General features: G+C 36.7%; 1 protein-coding gene across 1 annotated transcript in view; it reads left to right on the top strand.

Annotated features, from left to right (window-relative positions):
* The window catches only part of IL1RAPL1 (interleukin 1 receptor accessory protein like 1), a 1,391,691-nt gene that overhangs the window by 692,132 nt on the left and 672,169 nt on the right, over positions 1–27,390 (top strand). Inside the window, exon 3 of the mRNA XM_073902198.1 lies at positions 9,690–9,969. Coding sequence (XP_073758299.1) covers positions 9,690–9,969 — 280 coding nt within the window. The remainder of the gene's footprint in view (positions 1–9,689; positions 9,970–27,390) is intronic.

Genomic DNA, 27,390 nt, shown 5'->3' with positions numbered 1-27,390 from the left:
TATGGAAGCAGTAGGACCTAAAAGCACTACACTTGCAGATGTATATATGCTTGTGCTTCCTTTGGGGTGCATGGCTGTTTAGGAAGGGCTACTATTTTAGTTCAAGAGCCATTCAGGGGACATTATGGGTCCCTGTTGATCACAGAGTAGTGAACTTGTAAGCAGAGATGTTCAGTGAATATTTACGTTGAGGTATAGAGGGTTCCCTGCTAGCCAAAAGCACAGAACTCCTTAAACCCATATGAGAATGCAAGGAGAGGGAATCAAGAGTTAGTGTTGCTGACTCCCCTTTAGAAGCCAGGAATCTATTTGTCCTTCTTTTCTTTCTGAAAATATAAAACCCTGACTTTCTTTTGCCCTGAACAAGGGATTTATTTTATCCAACCAGGAAAAATATACAGATATATTAAATCATCAAAGAAAAATTTGTGTGTGGCAAAGACCAAGGCCAGATTGCTATTTCAACCCAGAGATGTGCTGTTTGGGCTTGGCTTTGATATTCCTCTCCAAAAAGGATAAAAATCCTATCCATAGTTGCTCTAGATTCTAGAGTTCTGGGAATATGGTAGCATTTCTGGTGACCCCATGGCAAATGAACTGTTGGTTCTGAGCAGCTGTCAACACTGAAAGCTGATTTTAAGCATGCTTTACATAAACCCCATGTTGTTCACTGAGATGACTTTTCTCTCCTTTTGGATGATATGGGAAAATACTGGGCCATTGTCACTGTTTGTTGTTGGGCCACAGGCAGTAACTCTAGAGTCGCTCTTGACATTATCCAGTAAAGGAAAAGATAACAGCAGTTACGAAAGAGTAAATACAAAATACTGCTGTGGTTTGTAATGGACCAGGGATTGTCATAGGTGAGAAGAGAGGGATTAGGAGCTTGAGGGGCTGCTATGGCTGAGCTAAAAGGGGTCCCAAGTCAGCCAACATATCCCTTTACCATGCCTTAGGAAGCTTCACTGCCTTATTTTGCCTTTATGGCAGGTACAGACTCAATTGCTTTCCTCAGCTGTGGGAAGCTTACCTGTAGGGTGGAGCCAAAGGAAGTGGAAAAGCTTGTGTTAACACAGTCTTTCGGAGGGGTTGGGGGGATGGGTCAGCCCGGTGATGGGTATTAAGGAGGGCACGTTCTGCATGGAGCACTGGGTGTTATACGCAAACAATGAATCATGGAACACTACATCAAAAACTAATGATGTAATGTATGATGATTAACATAATATAATAATAAATTAATTAATTAATTAATTAAATAAAATAAAATCTAAAGGAAACAAACAAACAGAAAAGACAATAACAAAGGGGTGCCTGGGTGGCACAGTTGCTTAAGCTTCCGTCTCTTGGTTTCAGCTCAGGTCCTGATCTCAGGTCCTTATTTCAGGGTCTTGATCTCAGGGTTGTGAGATCAAGCCCTATATTGGGCTCTGCTCAGCACAGAGTCCGCTTGAGATTTTCTTTCACCCTCTCCCTTTGCTGCTTTTTCTCTCTCTCTCTCTAAAATAAATAAATAAATAAATCTTTTAAAAAAAAAGATAATACCAAAATGAATGGATTGAATTATAACGTTAAGTAAAAAGATTTTGAAATAGAGCAAAATAGGTATGATAAATCCAGTCAGAGATTTAGGGTGACAAATGGTGGCTGTGACAATTTTCACACTCACTTATCAGATGAGTGGTACTTATACTGATGCTCTGTTTTTGTAATTTGAGACAAAAAGTACGTAAACTATACCTGGTGCTCAGTTAAAGAAACAGTGCATAGAGTTAATAAAATCTTAGCTTATGTAGTGAAATAGGCTCTGATATACATGGCTATTGTAAAAGGAGGCTATGAAAGAATTTTTAAAAATCTATTTAAAATTTAGTATAAACCTTATAAATGTATTATTTGATCCAGTAATTACACTTCTGGGATTCTTTCTTGAGGAAATAATACTTTTGTTTTTCTTTCTGGAGTGCAAAGTTGTGGAACATTGTATATAAAGTTGTTTTATCATGGAATTACTTAGAACAGTCAAACCTAGGGGAAAGACTTAAAGTCAACTAACAGTAGAAGAATTAAGTAAAGTATAATGAGCGTTATTATAGAATACTATGCAGTTATTATAAAATATTCAATAAAAATCATGATATAAAATTTTATATGTCATCTCAACTGGGAAAAGAAATTGAGTAAACAAAAGGCTAGATCATGAATGAAATGTTATTCTCTTTTTACTCTCTTATAGTTTCCCTTTTTTCTTTTTAGTCATTAGAAAACAAATACTTGGGGGCACCTGGGTGGCTCAGTAGTTAAGCATCTGCCTTGGGCTCAGGTCATGATCGCAGGGTCCTGGGATCGAGCCCCGCATCGGGCTCCCTGCTCAGCGGGAAGCTTGCTTCTCCCTCTCCCACTCCCCCTGCTTGTCTTCTCTCTCTTGCTGTCTCTCTCTGTGTCAAATAAATAAATAAAATCTTAAAAAAAAAAAAGAAAACAAATACTTGAAAGAAAGTAAATCCTTACCAAGTACATGCTATACAGTGCATGGGTTTGGGGGTATCAGGAATACCTGCCAGAATTTGGAGGCTAAGATACAATGGAGGGTTAAGTCCACTAACAGTATCCTACTTTTCCTTGGTACCAGCTGTCCCTGATGAAAAGGGAACCGTATCTCAGAAGAAATTTGGTAACAACCGACCAAGGTCTGCACCCACCTGAAAATGACCTACGTTGAGAGGGGGATACATGATAACTTCCAGGTTTCAGGCTTTGCTAGACAAAGGGTAGTCTAGAAATTGGATTTCTGATCATTGGCAGAATCTCTTGAGTAATATCAATTCTTACCACCCACATAAATCTCTTCAAAGTATTTGAAAGAGCTCTTCCTCAATTGTTACATTGTACATATATTTGAAGGGCCCAAATCTGGGAACATTCCACCCCAGAAAAACATAATCCAGAAAGGAGACATGAGGACAAATGGTTGCATAAACCAATGCATGCTATAAAGGTTAGCTTGCATTGTATTTTGCTCTTGTCATTGATGCTGATAATTTGGGTGCATCTCTGCCAGCATTGCCAGTTTTCACTTATGAAGTCCATATTTGGCAAAGATAGCAGCCAGTGCAGATAAAGTACAGCATTTGCCTAATTAAAATCTAGCCTCAGCCTTTTTGTTTGGTGTATGTGATAGCTTATGTGCATGGCCTACACTTGCCTTAAATAAGTTCATGTCTCACGTTTGGGTTTTTCCAAGCACACTAGGGCTAGAAACAAATGATGCCGACGTGACAGTATATAGATTTTAGGTCTGTGAGTCTTTTTTAAAAGAAAATTCATTACATTTTTATTGCCTAAAAACTTTAAATGAGAAAATTATAAAAACATTTCAAAGATCCCACCCCTTGACAGAAATGATGTAGATTTTTTTGTTGATTGGGAGAGGTATTTCAGTCTATGACAAAAGATACGAGTTGCGGAGTGCACTGACATTACTCCTCTCCCTGACTGCTTGTATTCAGTCACATACTCCTACCAATTTTACCTCCTAAAACTTTCTCAGATCTACTCCATTTCTCCTTCTTTACTACCACTGCCCAACTTCAGCCCTTCAATAACATCACTCTCCTGGCTAAAACCTTATATCTCTACCTAAAAATACAGCCAGCATGGTGCATCTAAAACTGTTAGACTGGTCCCAACACACTGCTGGTTAAAACTCTTTATATCTCCCCCATCGCCTTCACAATGAAGCCAAACATTTGTTTACATCTCATAAAAGTACCTCCACGATTTGTCTTTGCTTACTTCTTTGCCCTCATTTCTTGCTATTTTCTGCTTTGAACTTGTTTCTATATCACAAAGCCTGCAGAATTCTGCTACCTGTTATTTCTTTGTCTTTGTTTTTGTGTTCACTTCCAAAGTCAATAACTGCCTATTCTTTATATGGCTAGCTTCTTAACTTCTGAGAGGCATCTCAAATATTTTCCCTTTATGGAACATGTTCCTGGAGCCCTCTGCATTTCTTAATCAGTATATTTACGAAGTGTGATTTTAATTTGTCAATCTCTCCTATTAGACTGTGAGCTCCTTGAAAACAAGGGCTCTGTCTGTCTTGGTCTCTAGCCCCTAGGGCAGAAACTAGGATGAAGGTGGTTCTCATTATATGAAGATATAATTGTGTTAGATCAGCTTTCCTAGAATAGAGCCCAAACAGGGTTTTTGATGCTCAAAATTGATCGAGTGCTCTTCAGGAAAATCCTAAAAGGGAGGGAGGGAAGCAGAATAGGAAAGGCTAAAGAGCTGAGGGAAGAGGTCACAGGTAAACTGTAGACTTAGCCTGGTCCACACACCCAGGAGCTCTGGCGCATAAACTGCCCTATTGGGATGTCCCTACTTGATGCAAAGGAGTGGCCCTTTGTACACTCACATAAGTCAGTTATTGGCAGTGGGCACACTCAAGGGGATGTAAATTTCCCAACAGGATGGCTCTTGTCAATCAAGGGTAATTTTTAACAAGGAGACAACTGTGAGCTGTTAGCCTGAATTACTCACAGTAGCCAGAGAATGGATACATTAGTGTCAGCTCTGCAGCAGTCACTGACAGGAATCATGGCAATAACTTTGACATTGATGTCCACCAAGCTTAGTAAAGGGTATCAGGTTGGGGCATCTGTTACATTATCATAGATATCTTTATCATTTATAATTATTACAATGTACCTACCCAAGTAGATACTTTAAGATTAATAGAATTTGCCTTTTTATAAGTAAAGTCTTATATTTTCATATTAGAATGTAGTTTGTGTAAGGTCAACACATGGTTAGATTTTTTTTTTTTTTAGGAACGCAGCCTTCAAGCTTGTTACCATGGAAATATCAGTAATAGTGACTTAATTAAAAATCCTCTCCCTAATCTCATTTGAATATATTTACATTATGTAGTCTATGTAGCCTTTGTTCATGAAGTGCTAATCAGTATGAACTCCTTGTAAAGGAATTTGTTCTGAATCTTAATTCCATCACTGCCTTCATCTAAGTTCCCAAAATATTATGGGTGGCAACAAAAGTGAATGAATATGGGGCTTCCTACTCCTGCCCTCCTTTATGACTTTATGGATTCATAACATCCCATGGACTGTGAGGGACTATGTACTGCAGAGGGGCCACTGGACTAGAGCACTTCCATGGAAGCCTCTCATCAAGGAAGGAGAACACTAAGAGTAAAGTTTTGGGAGAGGCTTATAGAAGGGTGTATTATTCTGAAAGAAAAACAGATTAAATACTATTGGTCTACCCAATTACCTGATGATAGTTTTAAAAAAATAATAATAATGGTGACTTACATAATGGGATTAACGTTGTCTAGAAATGTACTTTGGGAATGATTGCTTCCAAATGAGCAGAGCTTGTGTGCTGAAGTAAGGAAAAACTAAATATATCCATAGTGATTCCGGTCATCAAGATTTGGGTTTTAAGTTATCACATTTTCTTTTAAGATTTGAGATGTCCTGCTACATAAGATTTAAAAAAAAATGCTTTGTGGCTATATAAGAAAAATGTATTCATAAGGAGATGCATACTCAAGTATTGCAGGATGAAATGTCATTATGTCCTAACTTATTTTCAAATGGTTTAGGAGTCTGTGTGTAAATGAGGCAAAATATTAAAGGTAAAAAAAAATCACTCTTCACTTACTTCATTTATTAAAATGCTTTAATTAGGGTGCCTGGGTGGCTCAGTTGGTTAAGCGACTGCCTTCGGCTCAGGTCATGATCCCGGAGTCCTGAGATCGAGTCCCACATCGGGCTCCCAGCTCAGCGGGGAGCCTGCTTCTCCCTCTGACCTTCTCCCCTCTCATACTGTTTCTCTCTCTTTCTCTCTCTCTCAAATAAATAAATAAAATCTTTAAAAAAATAATAAAATGCTTTAATTATTGAAGAAAGACATAAGCTCATCATTTATTTAAATGTGTTTATCCAAGTAACTTGAAAATATCTTGGATTACTTTAATATTATTTGACATCCTTCCCAAAAATGTATTAAAAACATGTTACTGATTTTATAGTTTACTTTTGAACATCATACATTAAGCTCAATGGTAGTAGAACTTCCTAAGCCGTAGATCCTACATCTGTTTCCATATTAAAATGAACATATAAGGTGTCTCTGACATCCAAGGTGCTATTATTTCTTCATTTTACCTCTGCCTTTTCCTTGTCTTATGACTCTGTTTGAAACTTCTTCTTGATTTTTAGTTAAGTAATGAGTAACTTTATTTTTTTTAAAGATTTTTTTTGAGTATTTTCTGCACCCAACATGGGGCTTGTACTCACAACCCCAAGACCAAAAGTTGCATGCTCTACCAACTGAGCCAGCTAGGTACCCCTGAATAACTTTAATTTTCAGAATATTTATGGTTTTCTTTCAACTTTTTTCTGAGTAAGTATATTCTAAAAGTATATGTTAGTATCTCTTTCCCCAGTGCAACTCTCCCTCTGTTCTCTTTATCTAATTTGTTACTAACTTTTTAGAATTTTCTTGACTATTTTTGTTTTTCGCTTTAAGCACTTTGCTTTATCTTACAAATCTTCTGGGAGTTTGAATAATTTTATCTCCCTGTTTATACTGCTACCTTGAAGGTGTTTCAGCCTTTTTCACTGGCAGAGATGTCTTCTGTGACAGATGGCCTCAGTTACAATAACTTGATTCTAGAATTGTATTATAATTCATATAGTGGTAGAACAAGATGATTTCATGCTTATCACCAGAATTATAACTATTTAAAATAAAATCCCGCCTAGGATTTATTTCATGCAGTGGGATAAATGTACAAAATAATGTTGACAAATATCACATATATTCATAAAACCTTCACATCTCTGTGTACAGTTCTGTCATCCCATTTAGTGGGTGTGTCAGCTCTGCAGCAGTCACTGACAGGAATCATGGCAATAACTTTGACATTGATGTCCACCAAGCTTCTAGTGCATTTACTCTACCTATTAACAAAATACAACTCTTTGATAGGAATTTTAGACCAAAATTTGGTAATTGAAATTAACTAAAGAATGTTGTGAAATTGAAAATACCTTAATTAGAAAACAAAACATCATGTTGGTAGGGAGAATGAATTCTAGGGCCAGACACAGCTGGGTGGGAATCCTGGCACTGGTGTTGAGTTTCTTCAAATGTAAAATTTAGTTATTAACTTATTTACTCATTCAATCATTCATTCCAGTACTGTGTGTTGAGTTAGTAGGCAGAGTTCCAGACACTGAGGCTAAAGAAGTAAGTTAGAAGGACAAATTCCCTGACCTTAAGGGGCTTCCATTCTATAGGGGAGTCAAAGCAAACAGAAAGTGGGTACATAATGTAACATCAGATAATAATAAGTCCTATGAAAAATATTGATGCAGAATCTGGAATAAGGGATCAGGATAAGAAGCTGGTGTTTCAGACAGGGCAGTTACAAAAGACCTCTTCAAGTAGGTGATATTTGGAGGAATGGAGGGAGGAAGCCACGCAGTTGGTGAGAAAGCTTCCATGTTGGGGTCCCTGGGTGGCTCAGTTGGTTAAGTGTCCGATTCTTGGTTTCTGCTCAGGTTAGAATCTCAGGGTCATGAGATTGGGCTCCACACTCAGCACAGAGTCTGCTTGGGATTCTCTCCCTCTCCCTCTCCCTCTGCCCCTCCCCCTGCTCAAACACTCTCTCTTTCTCTCTAAAATAAAAAATAAATAAAATCTTTAAAAAAAAGAAAAAAAGTACCCATGTAGAGAGAATAGTTAGTTCAAAAGCCTTAGTGGATGTTTTTGTGAAGGGTAAATGAAAATCTGTAAACTCAGCCATAGTTAAGTGCTCATTAGATGTGAGATATTATTTTAAGATAAGAAATGCAGAAATTCTATAGGTCATGTGTTTTCTTTGCTCTAGTAATGCACGTCTTCCTTCTCATCTTGATTATTTTCCTTCTCTTGAATCCTACATTATTCATCTAAGCAAGAAATACACCATTTCTCTATGATAATGATAATGGGGATACACCTGTTTTGTGGGGACCTGTTGTTTTGTGTGTGTGTGTGTGTGTGTGATAAAAAAAAATGGTGTCAAGATGCCATTTGGAAGGTGGTGCTTCCAAGACACCCAGAAAACCCAACCAGCCCCCACCCCCATCAGCCACATTTTCCACCATGGTTTCTATTTCAAACTTCCATTGAAGCAGAGCAAAGTGACTATCTACCTCTGTCTCTGGCTGTGAAACCATTACCAGAGGTTGACCTACTTCTGTTGTATTTCCTTTTGCCTTATTTGGCTGTAAAATATTTATTTTTGATTTTGTCATTTAGTGTCCAGAGAGATAAAACACACCAATTTGAAGAAGGAAAGTTTATATAAAGAAGTATTAAATGTAACAGCATTGGAGTGATAAAGGATTGGCTAGTAAGAAAGAAAGATGTATTAGTCTTCTCAATCTGCCATAACAAATCACCATAACCTGGAAGGCTTACACACAGAAATTTATTTCTCATGGTTCTGGAGGCTGAGATGCCTAAGACCAAGGGCTAGCTGATTTGATTTCTACTGAGAGCCCTCTTTCTGGCTTATAGATGGCGGCCTTCCACTGTGTGCCCACATGGCCTCTTCTCTGTGAGCCCCATCCCATGGAGGAAGGGAGGGAGGGAAGAAGGGAGAAAGAGACAGAGGGAGAGAGAGAAGCTTTCTGGTGTCCTTTATAAAAGCACTAATCCCTTTATGAGGGCCCTGCCCTCAGGACCTCATCGAAACATAACTGTCTCCCAAAGACCCCACCTCCAAATACAATCACATTGGAGGTAAGTCTTAAACATGTGCATTTTAGGACATAAACATTCAGTCCATAGCAAAAGAGAGCCCTAAAGACTAGAAGAATTGCTCTCATTTTATAAAACCCTATGGCCGAGAGAGCATCCAAGGGAAAGCACCCTCCATCCTCCCACCTCCAGAACCGAGATCCAAACCTTACTAGCAAAGTACTTGGCTTACTGAATGGTAGACATCACTGAGGTGCCACAGTGGCAGAATGTGTTGGAAATCTGCCCTCTGGAACTTAGAGATTCACCTTCTGAGGTGCCTGGGAAAGCTCTTCATGGGAAGGTGCCTTGCCTGAAGCTCTGATAAAAAGTCTCCAAGCCGCTGGCTACTGTGCACACAGAAGCTGTATCCTGGAGAAGCAGGAGTCAGGTGCTGGAGAGGTCTCACGGCAAGAACCTTCCAAGGAAGCTTGCTGGAATCAGGGAGAAAAACCCTTTCCTCCTTCAGCACCTCTCCAAAGCCCTCTACTAACAAAGCTGTGCTGCCAGCTAGCAAAAGAGAAACATTTCAAAGGCCCAGATCCATTGTCAAAAAAACAAGCAAAAAAAAAAAAAGTGGATTTAGAGTAAAAGGCAATAAACCAAAAACCAATCAATTGCACTGATACAAACTAAAATAAACAGCAGCAGGAGCAAACTAAGTGATGAATATATTGTTTATTAGCAGGGTAAACTACTGCTCAGTGCCCTTCTGAGTTTTATCCATTGCTGCATCCTCTATGCCTCGAGTAGAATGTGGTTCAGTACAGATGCCCAATAAATATTTGTTGAATGAATAAATGAATGAATGAACTAATTGGTTCACTTTTTTCTCTAACGTTTTCTTTCTCTCTCTCTTCTGTTCACTATAGCTGATGGATGCACAGATTGGTCTGTCGATATCAAGAAATACCAAGTTTTGGTGGGAGAGCCTGTTCGAATCAAATGTGCACTCTTTTATGGTTATATCAGAGCAAATTACTCCCTGGCCCAAAGTGCTGGACTCAGTTTGATGTGGTACAAAAGCTCTGGTCCTGGAGACTTTGAGGAGCCAATAGCCTTTGATGGAAGTAGAATGAGCAAGGAAGAAGACTCGATTTGGTTTCGGCCAACGCTACTGCAGGACAGTGGTCTTTACGCCTGTGTCATCAGGTATTCTTTTAATTCTATTACTGCTGAATCAATTAAATCATATGCTGCTTTCTTACACTTAAATTTTGCTGCTATCCCTTTCACCTAAAGGTTTTGTCTCAATATTTGTGTGTGTTGCTGCTTTCTAAAATTTAGAACCTAAATCATAAAAAGATGGGATTGGAATTTATATTGAGGCATTATTTCTGGCTTATGGAGAAAAAAGATACCATCTGGGTATCTACTTATGTTGCCAGAAATTACTAAGGACTATGAAATAAAATTTATAGAGGAGGTGAAATGTTACAAATAAAATGTAAGCAAAGACTTGCAGAAAGGATGCATAGTTTATCGCTAAATGGGTTGTAACATTTTGTTATTGCCCTTCACAGACAAACAGAGCGCAGATACCTCCGGTTTGCACACATCCGTAAAGATGATTTAGGTAAACGTGTGTATGTGCTCTAGAAGGCAAAGGCGGCGTTGCCGTGCGAGGGAAGAAGGCTGTGTTCCCGATCATTTTGTTCACTAAAAGTGCTGGGTCAATAGAGAAATTTTCCTGGGTCCCTTAGGGCCAAAGAAAAATTAATAACAAAGGCTGTGCCTTTATCCACAAAGAAACTCATCACACATCCATACGTCTTTGTCTGCTTGTAGAAGAGACAGAGGTAGTTTGCTTACTGATAATGCACTGAAACAGTATTCATGTAACACATTCGTGGTTAAAAAATCTTAGTTTAAGTATTTAGCCCTTCATGGATTGTGACTCACACCCTGCATGAATGATTGTGGATGTCATTAGATTATAAGAGCATTGGCAAAACAGGGCGCAGGCATATAGAGGGTGTGCTTAAATCTTTGTCTTTCGGCATTTTGGTTTATTAAGAGAAATTAAGCCAGATCTAATGCAATAGATTCTCAGTTTGGAGGAGGTCTCAGTGTCTTTTTCAAATCAAAATTGGACTTCCACTTCTGAAACTGATCTGCAGCTCTCACTCCACTGTTTGAGGATCATGCCTCCCCCTCACTTTCCCCTACAAGAGTTACCTTTATGCTGCGTCATGGCCACAGGTGCGTTAGGACATTAAAATCGGTCAGAGCCACATTAACAGTTAAACTTAACTCTTAACCACGTAGGAGTTGTTAACATTAACAACATACAGGTTAAAGTTAATTTTGGAAAATATAAATGAATGCAAATAAAATTGTGCTTGGGAAAAATGTCTGATGCACTACAAAAGGACAAATGCATCATTCCTTCGGCAGCTCTTGTTCTTTCCCTTACGGTGTACCTACCAGTCCTTTTATGGTCAAACATATCTCTTATTAGAAGTAGAAATTTTGTAACGACATTGATAAATAATTGCCAAACTAGTACAGTTAAAGAGTATTCTTTGGACTGGCTTTCTTCACTTAACTAATAGTGATTTGATTTAATTTCACTGTTTCTTTTAAAAAAATCATTATGTCTGATTGTTCATGCATGTAGAGGTGATTCTTCAAGATAGACAAATGTGTGTACTCATTTATCTGAGATATTGAGCTGGATGTCCATAGTCTAACACCTCATTTCATTATTTATTGTTGAGGAGAAAATAATGTTGCGTTCGCATTAGTAATCTGAATTTCTAAAGCACAGTGCAGTTCTTTGATGTGTTTAAATATACACTGTGACCCAATGCTCTGAGAAATTACATTAACATGTCCCTGAATTTATAACTGAAGTAATGAATGAAAGGTTGAAAAGTTGCAAAAACAGTGACATTTGCCATATGTTCATATGGCTATGTTTTAATGGAAGGTGCACCTTAAAGTTTTGTATGTGTCAAGCAATATTCTAGAGAAAGCAGTAAATTGTAGAAAAAGATAGTCTTCTTACTAGAATTAAAATATTCCGATTGATTTGAATGTAGTGTTGATATGGCTTCCTTTTTCAATCTGGAAAGTAGTCCTCAAAACCATTATAAATGAGCAGTTTAAATAGCATTGCTTGGTGTTGGCGTGAGGGGAACCCAAGGCTGTTTTTTGAGTCACTGATACATTGGCACATTGTTAGCTCTCAGACCACAAAACCATCACCATTAGTTTTTAAATAATTCACTTGCAAAGAACTTTAGATATCTAAAAATGTTAGCGTGTACTCATACGTTCTAGTCTTTCTGGATCTTTATCAATGAAAAGGTTTAACAGTAAGGCTTTCAATGTACAGCTAATTTGTATTTATATCTGTATATGTACAATTAAATGGTATAAATAATGGGAACACCTTAAGATTACTATCAGCATAACAAACAAGAGCTTTCCTGCTAATGGGGTGCCTGGGTGACTCAGTCGTTAAGCGTTTGCCTTTGGCTAAGGTCATGGGTGGCTCAGTCGTTAAGCATTTGCCTTTGGCTCACCCATACATCGGGCTCCCTGCTCAGCGGGAAGCCTGCTATTCCCTCTCCCACTCCCCCTGCTGTATTCTCTCTCTCGCTGTATCTCTGTCAAGTAAATAAATAAAATCTTAAAAAAATATATCTTTCCTACTCCCTTCTCTTGGTATCCGGGACACAATAATACGACATAATTCTTTGCTGCATGCTACCTGGCTTTTTACTCAATTTTCTCCTTCCAACATTTTTTTAATTTTTACATGAAAAAGTAAATGAAGGAGAGCTATACAACAATGTCCTCTTTTCCTTTGGAGTAAGTTTATCTTATAAAAAACTAAAATTTTCTTGTAGTCTTAACCCCCAATTTTTAACCTCCCTCTTCAATTGTGCCCTATCAGCAGTTTCATATGCAGGGCTAGCCAGTGCACATTTAAGTATTTTAATGTCTCCCCATAATAGTAATGTACTAAGTTGTTTGGCACCATATTTTTTTACTAAAATTTTTATTTTGGGGGCGCTTGGGTGGCTCTGTTGGTTAAGAATCCGACTCTTGATTTTGGTTCAGGTCATGATTTCAGGGTCATGAGATGGAGCCTGCTCAGCGTGGAGCCTGCTTAAGATTCTCTCTCTCCCTTTCCCTCTGCCTCTCTCTGCCCCTCCCATGCTTTATTTCTCTAAATAAATAGATAGATAAAAACAAAATGAAATTTTTATTTTTGAGGTAATGGTAGATTCATATTCAGTTGCAAGGCATATATAAAGAGATCCTATGAATCCGTTACCTGGTTTCCCTCGATGGTAACATTTTCCACAACTGTCGTACAGTCTCATGATCAAAATCTTGACATTGAAACAGTCAAGATACAGAACATTGCCATCACCTCAATGATCCCTCTTGTTGTCCCTTCTACCTTTTTTTCCCGTCTAAACCCTGACAACAAATAATCTTTTCTCCATATCTATTTTTTAATTAAAAATGTTATTAAATGGAGTAATACATTATATAACCTCTGGAATTGGATTGTTCACTCAGCATAATTCCTTTACAATCTCTCCAAGTTGTTGCATGTATCTGTAATTTGTTGCTGTTTATTGCTGAGTAGTGTTACACAGCATGGACATTACCATGGTGTTGATTCACTCATTGAAAGACATCTGGGTTGTTTCCATTTGTTGGCTATTGAAAAGAAAGCTTCTGTGGACATTCGTGTACATGTTTTTGTGAACATAAGTTTTCATTTTTCTGGGAAAAATGCACAAGAATGAATTGGGGTTGTATGGTAGTTGCATGTGTAGTCATATAAGAAACTGCCAAACTATTTTCCAGAGTAGCTGTACTATTTGAGTGATCCAGTTTCTCCACAACCTTGCAGCATTTGGTATTGTCATTATTTTTTTCATCACCGTCAGTGTATCCTGATACCTCTCTGTGGTTTCAGTTTGTATTTCCCTAATGGCTAGGTATTTGACACTTTTTCATGTGCTAATTTGCCATCTCTCTCTCCTCTTCAGTGAAATGTCTGTTAGGTCTTTTGCTGTTTGTTAGTTGAATGATTTGTGTTCTTACTGTGAAGTTTTGAGAATTCTTTATGTATTCTAGATAATAGTACTTTTTTGGATATGTAGTTTCCAAATATCTTCTGTCAATCTGTAGTTTATCTTTTCATCCTCTTAACAATATCTTTTGCAATGAAGTTCATTTCATTATTTTTTTATTTATGGATCATACTTGTGGTATGAAGTATAAGAACTCTTTGTCTAGCCCTAGATCCTAAAAATTTTGTTTTTTTAAATTAACTTTTCTGTCAACAGGTGTATTGTTTTACATTTGTTTGTGATCCATTTTCAGTTAATATTTGTGTAAAGTGTAAAGTTTATTTAGGTCAAGGTTTAGCTTTTCAGATAGATGTCCAGTTGCTCCAGCACCATTTGTTGAAAAAGCTACGCTTCCTCCATGGACTTGCCTTTTCACATTTATTTAAAATCAGTTGGGTATGTTTGTGTGCTTATATTTTTGGATTCTCAATTCTACTCCTTTGATCTGTGTGTCTAGCCCTGTGCCAGTACTGCTGTGTTTTGGTTAGTTAGTATAGGTATAAAGTAGGACCAAGTATCAATTAGAATGACTCCTCCCACTTCATACTTCTCTTCCAGATTTTTTTTAGCTACTGTAGTACCTGTTCCTTTTAAAGTAAATTTTTGCATAAGATTGTCTGTATATACAAAAAACTTTACTGGAATATTGATAGGAATTACATTAAACCTATAAATCAATTGGAGGAAAATTGTTATCTTTACTATGTTGAATCTCCTAATCTATGAATGCAGCAGATCTCTCCATTTATTTAGGATTTCTTTCTTTGATTTCTTCATCAGCATTTTGTAGTTTTCAGCTACAGATTGTGTACACATTTTGTTAAATTTATACCTCAGTATTTTATTTTCTTTGGTGTATTTGTGATAGTATCTTTTTAATTTCATTTTCAACATGTACATTGTTAGTGCTGTTAGAAATGTGATTGATTTTTGTGTAATTCCTTTCTGAAAACATATTTTTTCAAATGACATACCTGTAATATGTTCTATCTAGTAGCTAGTTCCTTTGCCCAAGTCTTAATGTTTTCTTTAGAGACTGAATAACTCTTCCTTTTCATTGAAAGGAAGCATCTGTCATAAGGTACTTAGAGAAATCCATTTATTTAGTCATCCCCATAACACACATCTCTTGATCATGAACTAATATGCTAATGCTAGGATTACAAAGATTAAAGAAATGTTTTTACCCACAAGTAGATTACATAAGAGAAAATAAGCATGCATTAGTTACAGATACTGTGATCACAGTGTAGAATATAGTCAAGTTCCACCAAGATGGAGTAGCCCCTTTCCTCCCAGGCTTCCATCTTACAACTAAAAAGGCTAGAAATAACACAGCAAACAAGCATAAGAAGTCTGTGAAAGGTGGAGGGAAGGATTGTCTAGAGACCTCAGGACTTGAAGAAATGACATGACCACAGTGTTCCACTTGACCCCCCCAGATGATGTTGGCAGGGCCTAGTAAGGAGCTAATCTTCCATCCCCTGCCTGGCAGAAGCAGGCAGCAATAATATGATCCCCCTGCTGGAGTAGGGTCAGCACACCTGAGTGAGGGACTGATCTTTTATCCTTCGCCCTGTGGAACTAGGCTAGAATTACATTTCACTGCAAGAGTAGCGTCAATGGGGTCCAGCGGCAACCTGAGCCTCCACCCCCACCCGGGAGCAATGCGATTCTGTGAGGCCCTGTGAGGCAGGGCTGGTCACTGCTAGGCTTCATCCCTCTTTCCTGGTATTAGCGGGGCTCAATGGGGAGCAAAGTTTCTACCCTAAACAAGGCAGAATGAGATGGTGGGAAGTAGGCTTAGTTGGTATCCATTTTCCCACCGTCCCTTCCCTGGTGTCAGTGGGACTCAACAGGAAGTGAGCTCACTCCCTGACTGGAGGCAGCAAGGCTGCGTGGGTCAGCGGGACAGTTTCACCAGGAAGGTGTCAGCCGTGCTCAAGAGACCTCCGAACATACATAAGCACTCGGCCCTCATCTTACATTTCAACAGGATTGCCCACTTAAAAAAAAAAAAGATTAAATAGTATCCAAATTTTCATAATATCTAAAATGTGTAGGCTATAATCAAAAAACACTCACTGGTCATGAGTCATGAAAATTACAACATGAATGAGAAAAGAAAACAGATACCAACATGGAGATGAATCAGATGTTAGAATTATCCAACAAGGATTTTAAAGCAACCATCATAAGAATACTTCAGCAAGTCACTAAAAAAAAAATCTCTTCAAACAGATGAAAAAAAAGTTGAAAATTTCAACAAAGAAATATAAGGAAAAACAAATGGGAATTGTGGAACTGAAAATTATAAAAATGAAATACTCATTGGAAGGGTTTAATAGAATAGAGATGATGAAAGACAGGTTAACTTCTTTATTACTGTATTAAAACTTCACTTGCAAGGGCCACAGAACTTAAAATTGCCAGATCCTCTGGGTCTTTCTTGGTTGTCTTAACACCGATCTTTACCACTTCTACTCCTCATTCTCTGATAGCTAGCTATGTAAATTTCCTTAGGATCCTCTTCCTTTTGTTTGAATCCTAGTGTTTACCAGAATTTTGTCTACAACTTCTTCCCTTTATCCTTCTACATCAGTAGTTCTCAACTTCAGCTGCATATTGGAATTAACTGAGGAGCTTTTGAAAACTATTAATTTCTGTGTATTACTCCAGATCAGTGAAATCCAGGTATCAGATGATTCTCTTATGTAGCCAGCTTGAGAATCATAGCCCCTGATCTTATTTATTCAGTATTTTCACTTACAGCCTATTTATTGATGACTCAAAAAGTAATTCCAAAAGTTTTCCCAAGCACTGGAAAGTATACTTTCAATTTCCTAATAGTCCTCTCTTCCTGTTTGTCCACAAGACACATTGCATTCAACAGTGTACCCAAATTTATTTCAACATCTACTTCAACCAACCTACCTCCTCTTCAAGGTGCTTCCTTCTTTTCTTAGTAAATAACATCACCATCCTCCCGGTAGCTCTAGCTAGAAAGTTATCACTTATCCTTGTTTTGTTCATCTTCCTCACCTTGCCTTAATTGCTTACCAAGACCTCTCTAGTCTACCTTAGAAAAGTCTTTTGGATTTATTCTTATGCACACCAATTTCTACTCTTTCAATGAATGCAGTGAGCTTTAAGTGGTTTCCCTGCCCCTAGTTTTTTCCTATTTTACTTACCACTCCACACTGCTGCAGAGTGTCTGCAGTGGAGATATTTCAGTTCTCTACTTAAAAGTCTTTGATGGGCCCTATTATCCAGCAGAACAAGTCCAAAGACTTTGTTTGGTATACACGTCCCTTAACAATCAAGTTTCAGCCTTTCATTCCAAACTCATCTTGGGTGTTTTTTTCCGTAGGCACCTTGTGCTATGTTGTCACCACCCTGTTTGCTGTTTGCAGATGGAAGTATGAATTTTCTTTACTCTCTCACTCTTTGTTCTTCATCTGAAATTTCACTTTTTTACTGCCTATCTGAATAATATGTATTATTATTATATTAATGTAAAATATGTATTATTTTTTGAAGAAGTTGCAGTGTATGTTTACCATTTTTTTGTTTTTCCTAGTTATTCCAGAGACCATTGTTTCAGTTACCTATTGGGGAGCAGGGGACACTCCAAAACTAAGTGGCTTAAAACAGCAACCATTTTATTTGTGCATGATTCTGCAATGTGGCCTGGACCATGCTGGATGGATGGTTCTTCTGCTGATTTTGCCCATAGTCACTTGAGGCTAGAATGAACTAGAATGGAAGGTTGCCTGAGCCTGTCTCTGCATGAATTTTCAGGGCCTCCATTTCTTCAAATGGTCTTTCCTGCTCTCCCACCAGCAGGATAGCTAGACTTTTTATTTGGTGACTCAGAAGATATAACCACTTATCAAGCATCTGCTTACATCGTGCTTACTAATATCCCTCTCACCAGCTCTAGAGCTCACGTGGGAGGAGACTTTACGAGTGCTTGAATACCACAAGGTATGTGTTTTATTGGTGGGACCACCAAAATAACAGTCTAGCAGTCTCCCTTTTGTCCCCCTTTATATATGCAAAGTATACTCACCCCATTCCTAAGATCCTCAGAGTCTTGTTATGGCCTCAGGGTTAGGCTACAAGCCTAGGATGTCATTATCTAAATCAATTTTGGGTGTGAAAGAGGTTCTTCATTCTTAGTTCCCTGAGCGCAGTGCTCTAGTGGCTCCTCCTGATCTGAAGCTCTGTGAGCTACAGAGACATCTTATCTAACCCTCACAGACTGAACACACAAGGGTCAGACAGGGGTAAAATAACCAAATAGTCCCATTAGGAATGGAGGCAGGGGAATGGGAGTCACTGGTCCATAGCAGTTCTCAAATCCAGCTGGGCCCGTGTTACCAGTTTTTTGATTAGGGCCCGGTTCTGCTTATTGAGAGAGGTTCTCTGTGGCTCTTGGGTTCATGTTCTTCTTTTTCATAGAGAGTAAAGGGCCCAGAGATCTCTTTTAATTTGAACTTTATCTTGCTCTATTATTTTATTTTTTTCTTTTAAGATTTAAATTCAAGTTAGTTAACACATGTATAGTATCTGTCTCTTTTTTTTTTAGGTGGGGGAGGGACAGAGGGAAAGGAAGAGAGAGAATCTCAAGCAGACTTCCTACTGAACACAGAGCCCGATGCAGAGCTCCATCCCATGATCCTGAGATCATGACCTGAGCTGGAAATCAAGAGTTGAATGCTTAACCAATTGAGCCACACAGGCTCATACCATATCTGTCTCTTTTAGTATAAGCTAGTATGGTTCCTTAAAATGCTATGAACTTTTTACATATTAAATTGTAATCCATCTATGAATATCTTTAAGACAAAGGTCTTTCTACTTTGATGTTCTATTCACAGTTCTGAAAGACAATGCACCAAAAATTTGTAGACACCCCTTGGCCTAGCTAGTCTTGGGGTAGGCCTCATAGACCTTCTCAGCTACCTTCTCTTGATGATAGAGAATACATTGTATGCCAAACTTACTATCACTGATATGCTTTCCCCCTAAAAATCAATTTGAAACAGTGTTTGTCACAGAGAAGGCATTCAAGAAAAGTTTACTGAATGAAGAAATTCCTGTTATTAAAAATTAGGGGTTAGTGTTGTTAGAATACTTTTTGGAAAATACTGCTATAGCCAAAATCACACCATTTTCTGATTTCTACAGTTTTTCATGAGAAAATTAAAGAATTCTATTTTTTGTGACATTTCTTATCTGAAATTAACACAAATTATCAACTGCTTATCCTATATCATGATTTTTGGTATTCCAAAAAAGTTTACTTTATTCTCTCCCTATAATATACCCTCCCTTTCACCAGGTAAAAGTAATAATATGTTAGGCCTGCAAGACCCACAACAACTATTATAAATATAATATAAATAATTTAAGTCATTAATTTTAATCTGTATGAAAGAATATAATTTTAATTCTTATTTTATGTGATTATTGTTTAAAAATCAAGTCATTCTTGGATCACAGGATAAATAATGTCATCATTTTAGAAAGTCCTAAACATTTACATCCCAAGGATCTTTATAATTTGTTCAGGACAATCAAAGTCTATATAAATGTTTTATATCCTACCCAGAAATTTTAATGATCATATGTATATGTATTCCAAGGACCTAAAGTAGTTTTACAATCTTGGTTTCCTAATTGTTAAACTGCTCTCTTAATTGAAACCAGAATATACCCTTGAGAATATCAGCTGTAATTTATAGGTTATAAAAAAGGCAATTAAATCTACATACGTTAGTTCTTTTAAAAAAAAATCCACATACAATTGAAAGTCTTTAAAATAAGGTTTCATTTCTGGATAAAGAATCTCTTATGCACAATGAATTGAAATTGTAGAACTGCACATCAGACACTTTCTCTCTTCTTTTTGTGGGAACATGTGTTTCTTGGAATAACAGGCTTCAAAGAGATTTTCCAGTTATATAATTCTAATAATGCTTAGAGAGATCATGTTGAAGTGGTGGATCAACATAGAACCAATACTACGTGTGGCCTTTTTTGCATGTTTAAGACATGAAAGTGTACCCTAAAGGATCAAAATATTTTTGAATGGGGCAATGATTAGCCAGATTGCTCTTTCTGAGTGCTTTCTTTTCAGAAACAACAAACACACTTTATGGAGGTAAAAGTCAAGAGCTGTGTGAATTGCCTATTCAATTTACAGATTTTTTTTTTTAACTAAGAAGATGAAATAATTTCTTCTGGAGTGATAATGGGGTGGTTTCTTAGATCCCTGGATTAAGAAAAGCTTTGCCTTATCTTTCCAAGTCCTGTAAAAGAGAAAGCTTTGAGAACTCTTTGAAATCAATGGTGTCAGTGTCATATTCAGGGAAGACAGAGGCTTATAAATTCTCTCAAAAAAGTATCAAATTAATATGAAATAAATAGGGCAGTGAAAAAAGATACATTTGTAAAATAATTAGGTATATACAGTTGAATTTTGAGTTCTTACGTATTTTTTCTGTTTTTTTTCCATTTTAGTTAAAATTGATCACTATATGAGCCCTTTTCAGTCATGGATATAACATGTGCATTTATCATATTTTACAAACATTACTGATAGTCCATGATATAGCATAATTGGTGATTATCATGAGGAAATTTTTAAATTGCAAACACTATAGGCCAGGCACGCAGGTCACTGATAGTCCAGAAAGACTTTATTGTTGGTTATGGTTTTATACTGTGATTATTATTTTTTATTTGTAAAAACTATTCCCCAAAGAAAAGCTAACTACTAATGGTGCACTAAGTAAAGATAAAGTGAATAGACCTAATAAAGTGAGAGCAACTGATCAACAAAGTTTAGGATAAGATAAAAAGTTGAATATGAAGCCAAGATTATCCAAGGCTTTTTCTAAGTGTATCTTGTGTATGGTTCCCAAGTAAAAAACGTGAACAATAATCTCAATGAATAAAGACAATAAAGGACTGATTGTTCTTAAAAGAGCTCATTAGGGCCTGTGATTTGAGCAGTACTTTGAAAAATAAACACATGGCTAGGGAAAGTGTAAGGGAGAAAGTTTTCTTTGTTAGGAATGTCTCATGAGGACTAGTACAAGAGAAATTAAATAATGACCGAGAACAGGGGTTGGCACACTTTTTCTGTAAAGGGCCATATGATAAAAAATGCAGGCTTTGCTGGGTGTATAGTGTTTACTGCAAGTACTCAGCTCTGCTGTAGCAAGCCAGAGCCATAGGCAGTACATAAACAAAGGGGTGTGGCTGTGTTCCAACAAAACTTTATTTGCAGAAACAGGTGATAGGATGGGTTTGGCCTGCAGCCATAGTTTGCTGACCCCTGTTCTAGAAAATGCCAGATAAACTGCAAGTTGTTAAGGCAACAATAGAAACTGCTGCTGTTATTAACAAAGAAAAAAGGCATAGTCTGTTTCTGACAGAGTAAGTAGATACATTTTGTTGGAAAATGGGGTTTTGTATATGATGGTGAGAAGGATGACTATAAAGAATGTAAAACAGATGCTAAGACTTAAATGGCAGGCAAGTGTCAAGCAGGGATGGAAAGCCAAAAGCATTTCTCTGGAATTATCTTGCAGCAACTGTATAAATGTTTAGAGAGATTGGAACATGGAATACAGGCAAGGAGATTTTACAATAATTGAGGCATCAAGTGATGGGGACTCAGGTTAGAGTATTTTTTTTTTCAGATTTTATTTATTTGACAGAAAGAGACACAGCGAGAGAGGGAACACAAGCAGTGGGAGTGGGAGAGGGAGAAGCAGGCTTCCTGCCGAGCAGGGAGCCCGATGTGGGACTCGATCCCAGGACCCTGGGACCATGACCTGAGCTGAAGGCAGACGCTTAACCATCTGAGCCACCCAGGCGCCCCTCAGGTTAGAGTATTAATGGTAGGGATAACAAGGAAAGAAAAAGATTCAAGATCACTTTTGTAAGTTAAAATTACATCATAGATAATGCTTGATAGGATGTTGAGAGACTAATTGGATGTTGTTATGGGAAACAAATAAAAGGAAAAGAAATAGCAAGAAGCACATCTTCATGTTTTTCCAGTACAAACCTAAACTTTTTCATCAGATAGTCTCAGGGTCTTGAAAATAAAATTGCCTTGGCTTTAAGCCATTGCACTAGTAAACCCATTAATATAATTACAACATCATTGCTTCCCCAGATGCATTTGAATAAATAAGGGAAAAGGTTTAGGGTACTTTCTAGGTTCTCTCTTGGTCCACTTGTTAGTCTGTTTTTAAAAACTTAACTGAATTCCATGATTTACTCAATTTATTTTCCTGTACACAATTATCTTCTGTTTTTAAATTGACATAAAATTGATAGATAACATTAATTTCATGTGTACAACATAGTTATTATATCTTTGTATACAGTACAAAGTGGGCACCACAATAAGTCTACCATTGTCACTATTCGGTTGACCTCCTTCTCCCATTTCAACCACTTCTCTAACCTTTTCCCCTCTGATAACCATCAATCTCTTCTCTGTATATATGAGTTTTGCTTTATTTCTTAGATTCCACATATAAATGAAATCATAAGGCATTTGTCTTTTCCTGTCTGACTTATTTCACTTAACATAATACCCTCAAGGTCCATCCATGTTGTTACAAATGGTAAGATTACCTTTTTATGGCTGAGTACTATTCCATTTTATATAAATAACACATACTCTATCCATTCATCCACAACTTTGGTTGTTTCTTTATCTTGGCTATGGTGAATAATGCTGCAATCAACCTAGGGGGCCATATATCTTTTCAAATTAGTATTTTTTGATTTTTTGGCTAAATACCCAGGAGTGGAATTGCTGAATCATATGGTAGTTCTACTTTTAGTTTTTTGAGGAACCCCCATATTATTTAGTGGCTGCACCAGTTTATATTCCCACCAACAGTACATGAGCCTTCCCTTTTCTCCACATCTTCCCCAATACTTACTATTTCTTATCTTTTGGGGGATAATAGCAATTCTAACAGATGTGAGGTATCTCAAACCCATGAGCACTGAGTATCTTTCCATTTGTGTCTTCTTTGATTTCTCTCATTAGTGTCTTCTAGTTTTCAATGTACAGGTCTTTTACCTCCTTGGTTAAATTTATTTCCTTATATCTTATTCTTTTTGATGCACTTGTAATGGTTTTCTTAATTTTGCTTTCTGATAATTGGTTTTTGGTGTACAGAAATGCAATGGATTTCTGTATATTGATTTTGTACCTGTAGCTTTACTGAATTCATTTATCAGTTCTAACAGCTTTTTTATATACTCTTTAGGGTTTTCTACATATAGTATCATGTCATTTGCAAGTAGGACTGTTTCACTTCTTTTCAATTTGGATGCCTTTTTTTCTTCACTAATTCCTTTGGTTAGGACTCCCAATATTATGTTGAGTATCAGTGGCTACAGTTGGCGTTCTTGTCTTATTCCTGACCTTAGAGGAAAAGCTTTAAACTTTTCACAGTTAAGTATGATGTAGCTGTGGGTTTGTCATATATGACCTTTGTTATGTTTAGGTATGTGTCTTCTTCACCCGCTTTGATGGAAGTTTTATAATAAATGGATGTTGAGTTTGGTCGTATGTTTTTTCTGCATCTATTGAGATGATCATGTATTTTTATCCTTTATTTTGTTAATGTGGTATATCACATTAATTGATTTGAGGGTGTTGAACCATCCTTGCATCCCTACAATAAATCTCACTTGATCATCCTGTATGCTTTTTTAATGCATTGTTGAATTGGGTTTGTTAATGTTTTGTTGAGGATTTTTGCATGTACATTCATCAAGGATATTGGTCTGTAATTTTCTATTTTTATGGTGTCCTTGTCTGGTTTGGTATCAGGTCAATGTTGGTCTCTCAAAATGAGTTTGGAAGTGTTCCCTCCTCTTCAAGTTTTTGGAAGAATTTGAGGATAGATATTAGATCTTCCTTGAATGTTTGATAGAATTCACCAGTGAAGGGGTCTAGTCCTGGACTTTTGTTTGTTGGGAGGTTTTTGATTACTGATTCAACTCCTTACTAGTAATTCATTTGTTCAGATTTTCTATTTCTTCATGATTTAGTTTTGGAACATTGTAAATTTTTATGAATTTATCCATTTCTTCTTGATTGTCCAATTTGTTGATGTATAAATGGTCATAGTAATTTCTTATGATGATTTATGTTTCTGTGGTATTAGTTGTAACTCCTCTTTCATTTCCGATTTGTTTGAGGCCTCTTTTTTTTTCTTGGTGAGGTAAAAGAATTTTCAATTGTTGTTGTTGTTGTTGTTTTTGAGATTTTTATTTATTTATTTGACAGAGAGAGACACAGCGAGAGAGGGAACACAAGCAGAGGGAGTGGGAGAGGGAGAAGCAGTCTTCCCGCAGAGCTGGGAGCCTGATGCGGGGCTCGATCCCAGGACTCTGGGATCAGGACCTGAGCCGAAGGCAGATGCTTAATGACTGAGCCACCCTGGTGCCCCGAAAGAATTTTCAATTTTGTTTATCTTTTCAAAGAACCACCTCTTAGTTTAACTGATGTTTTCTATTGTCCTTTTAGTCTCCATTTCATTTATTTCCACTTTGAACTTTATTATTTCCTTCCTTGTACTAACTTTGGATTTCATTTGTTCTTCTTTTTCTAGTACATTTAGGAGTAAAGTTAAATTGTTTATTTGAGATTACTCTTGTTTCTTGAGGTTGGTCTGTATTGTTATGAAGTTATTTCTTACAACCAATTGTGCTGCATCCCACACATTCTGGTATGTTGTATTTCTGTTTTCATTTATCTCTAGGTATTTTTATTTCTTCTTTGATTTCTTCTATGACCCAGTAGTCGTTCAGTAACATGTTATTTAATTTCCATGTATTTGTGTTTTTTCCAGTTTTCTTCTTGTAATTGATTTCTAGTTTTATACCATTGTGGTTGGAAAAGATGCTTGATATGATTTCAATCTGGTTGAATTTATTGAGACTTGTTTTGTGGCCTAACAGGTGATCTATCTTGGAGAATGACCTATGTGCACTTGAGAAGAATGTGTATTGTGGTACTTTTGGATGGAATATTCTGTATATATCTACTAAATACATCTGGTCTAATGTGTCATTTAAAACCAACTTTTTAAATTTTTTTCTCTGGATGATTTATTCATTGATATAAATGGGGAATTAAATGCCCTACTATTACTGTATTGCTATCGTTTTCTCCCTTTGGGTCTGTTAATATTTGCCTTATATATATTTAGTGCTCCTATGTTTGGTGCATATATATTTACAAATGTTATATCTTTTTGCTGGATTGACCCTTTTTTCATTATGTAGTGCCCCTTTTTGTCTTTTCTTACAGTCTGTTTAAAGTCTGTTTTGCCTGATGTGAGTATTGCTACACTAGCTTTCTTTTTGTTTCCATTTCCATGGAATATGTTTTCCCATTCCTTCACTCTCAGTCTTGTGTGTGTGTCCTTACTTTGAAGTGAGTCTCTTGTTAGCAGGCTAAAGATGTGTCTTAATTTTTGTCCATTCAACAACTCTGTGTCTTTTGATTAGAGAATTTAGTCCGTTTACATTTAAAGCTGAATCCGACCTGTAAATACAGAGAATAAACTGATGGTTGCCAGCGCAAATGTAGATGGGTTGATGGGCAAAATGAGTGACAGGGAGTGGGAGATATAGGATTCTAGTTATGGAATAAGTCAGGGGAATAAAAGACACAGTATAAGAAACAGAGTCAATGATACTATAGTAGAATTCTTTGGTGACAGGTGATAGCGACACTTGTAGTGAGCATAGCATAGTGTATAAACTTGTTAAATCACTATGTTGTACCACTGAAACTAATGTAACATTGTCTATGAACTACACTGAAATAAAAAAAATAATTAAAAAGGTACTTATTGATAGGTATGTATTTATTGCCATCTCGTTCATTGTTTTCTGGCTGTATTTGAGTTTCTTCTTTCTTCCTTTCTTCTCTTTCCCTCTTCCTTTGTGGTTTGATGACTTTCTTCATGGTTATGTTTAGATTTCTCTCTAATTTTCTTTATTGTTATTTTTAAATTCCTTTTTCATTTTCTTTTGTGTATTTACTGTATGCTTTTGCTTTGTGGTTACTGTGAGTTTCACATTATATCACCTTATGTATATGACAGTCTATTTTAAGTAGATAGCAACTTAAATTTGAACACATTCCAAAACTACATTTTTATTCCCTCCCCTTGCTTTATGTCACTTTTGACATCTTTTATTTTATGTACCCCTTAACTAATTACTGTAGTTTTAGTTGCACTACTTTTGTCTTTTACCTTCTTAGTGGCTTCCTAAGTGATTAATCCACTACCTCTACCATGTATTTACCTTTTCCAGTGAGATGTTTTCTTGTTATTAATTAGTATCATTTCTTTTTCAGCTTAGTGAAGTCCCTTTAATATTTCTTATAAGGCCAATTTAGTGGTGATAAACTTTTTTTTAGCTTTTGCTTGTCTGGAAAACTCTTTATCTCTCCTTCAAATCTGAATGGTAATCTTGCTGGGTAGAGTGTTTTTGGTAAGAAGTTTTGTTTTTTGTTTTTTTCTTTTCCTTTCAAAACTTTGAGTATGCCATGCCACTCTTTTCTGGCTTACAAAATTTCTGTTGAGAAATCTGCTGATAGCCTATGGGTGGGTGACGGGAGGGATCCCTTGTTTGTAAAAATTTGTTTTTCTCTTGCTGCTTTTAAGATTCTTTTTTTTTTATTTTAACTTTTGATATTTTAATTATGATATATTTTGGTGTGGTTCTCTTTGGGTTTATATTCTTTGGAACTCTCTTGGCTTCCTGGATGTGAGTGTCTATTTCCTTCCCTGCATTACAGACATTTTTAGCCATTATTTCTTCAAATAAGTTTTCTGCCCCTTCCTCATTCTCTTCTCCTTCTGGGACCCTGGTAATGCAAGTGTTATTCCTTTTGATGTTGTTCTAGATGTCCTTTAAGTTATGGCCATTTTAAAAAATTGTTTTGTTTTTCTTTTTGTTGTTCTGTCTGGGTGAGTTCCATTGCTTTATCTTTTGGCTCACTGATCCATACTTCTATTTCATCCAGTCTGCTGTTGAAATCCTCTAGTGTATTTTTCAGCTCAGTTATTGTATTCTTCAACTCTTTGACTTCTGTTTTATACTTTATGTTTTCTGTCTCTTTGTTGAACTTCTCACTGTGTTTATTCATTCTTTTTCCAAGTTCAGTGAGCATTTTTTATAACCATGCTTTGAATTCTTTATCAAGTAGATTACTTATTTCCATATAATTAAGGTCTTTTTCTGAGTTTTTTTTTCCTTGTTCTTCCTTTAGGTTCCTATTTGTCTATTTTCTTATATTGCTTCACTCTCTGTGTTTGTTTCTGTGTATTAGGTGCAACAGCTACCTCTTCCAGTCTTGAGAGAGTAGCCTTGTTGAGGCAATGAACCTTATTGTTCAACG

Source organism: Callorhinus ursinus, unplaced genomic scaffold (assembly GCF_003265705.2).
Source record: "Callorhinus ursinus isolate GAN/ISIS: 27379988/994484 unplaced genomic scaffold, GSC_fseal_2.0 scaffold16, whole genome shotgun sequence".
In the NCBI taxonomy this organism is placed as follows: domain Eukaryota; kingdom Metazoa; phylum Chordata; class Mammalia; order Carnivora; family Otariidae; genus Callorhinus; species Callorhinus ursinus.
This window is presented reverse-complemented; position numbering and strand designations above follow the sequence as displayed.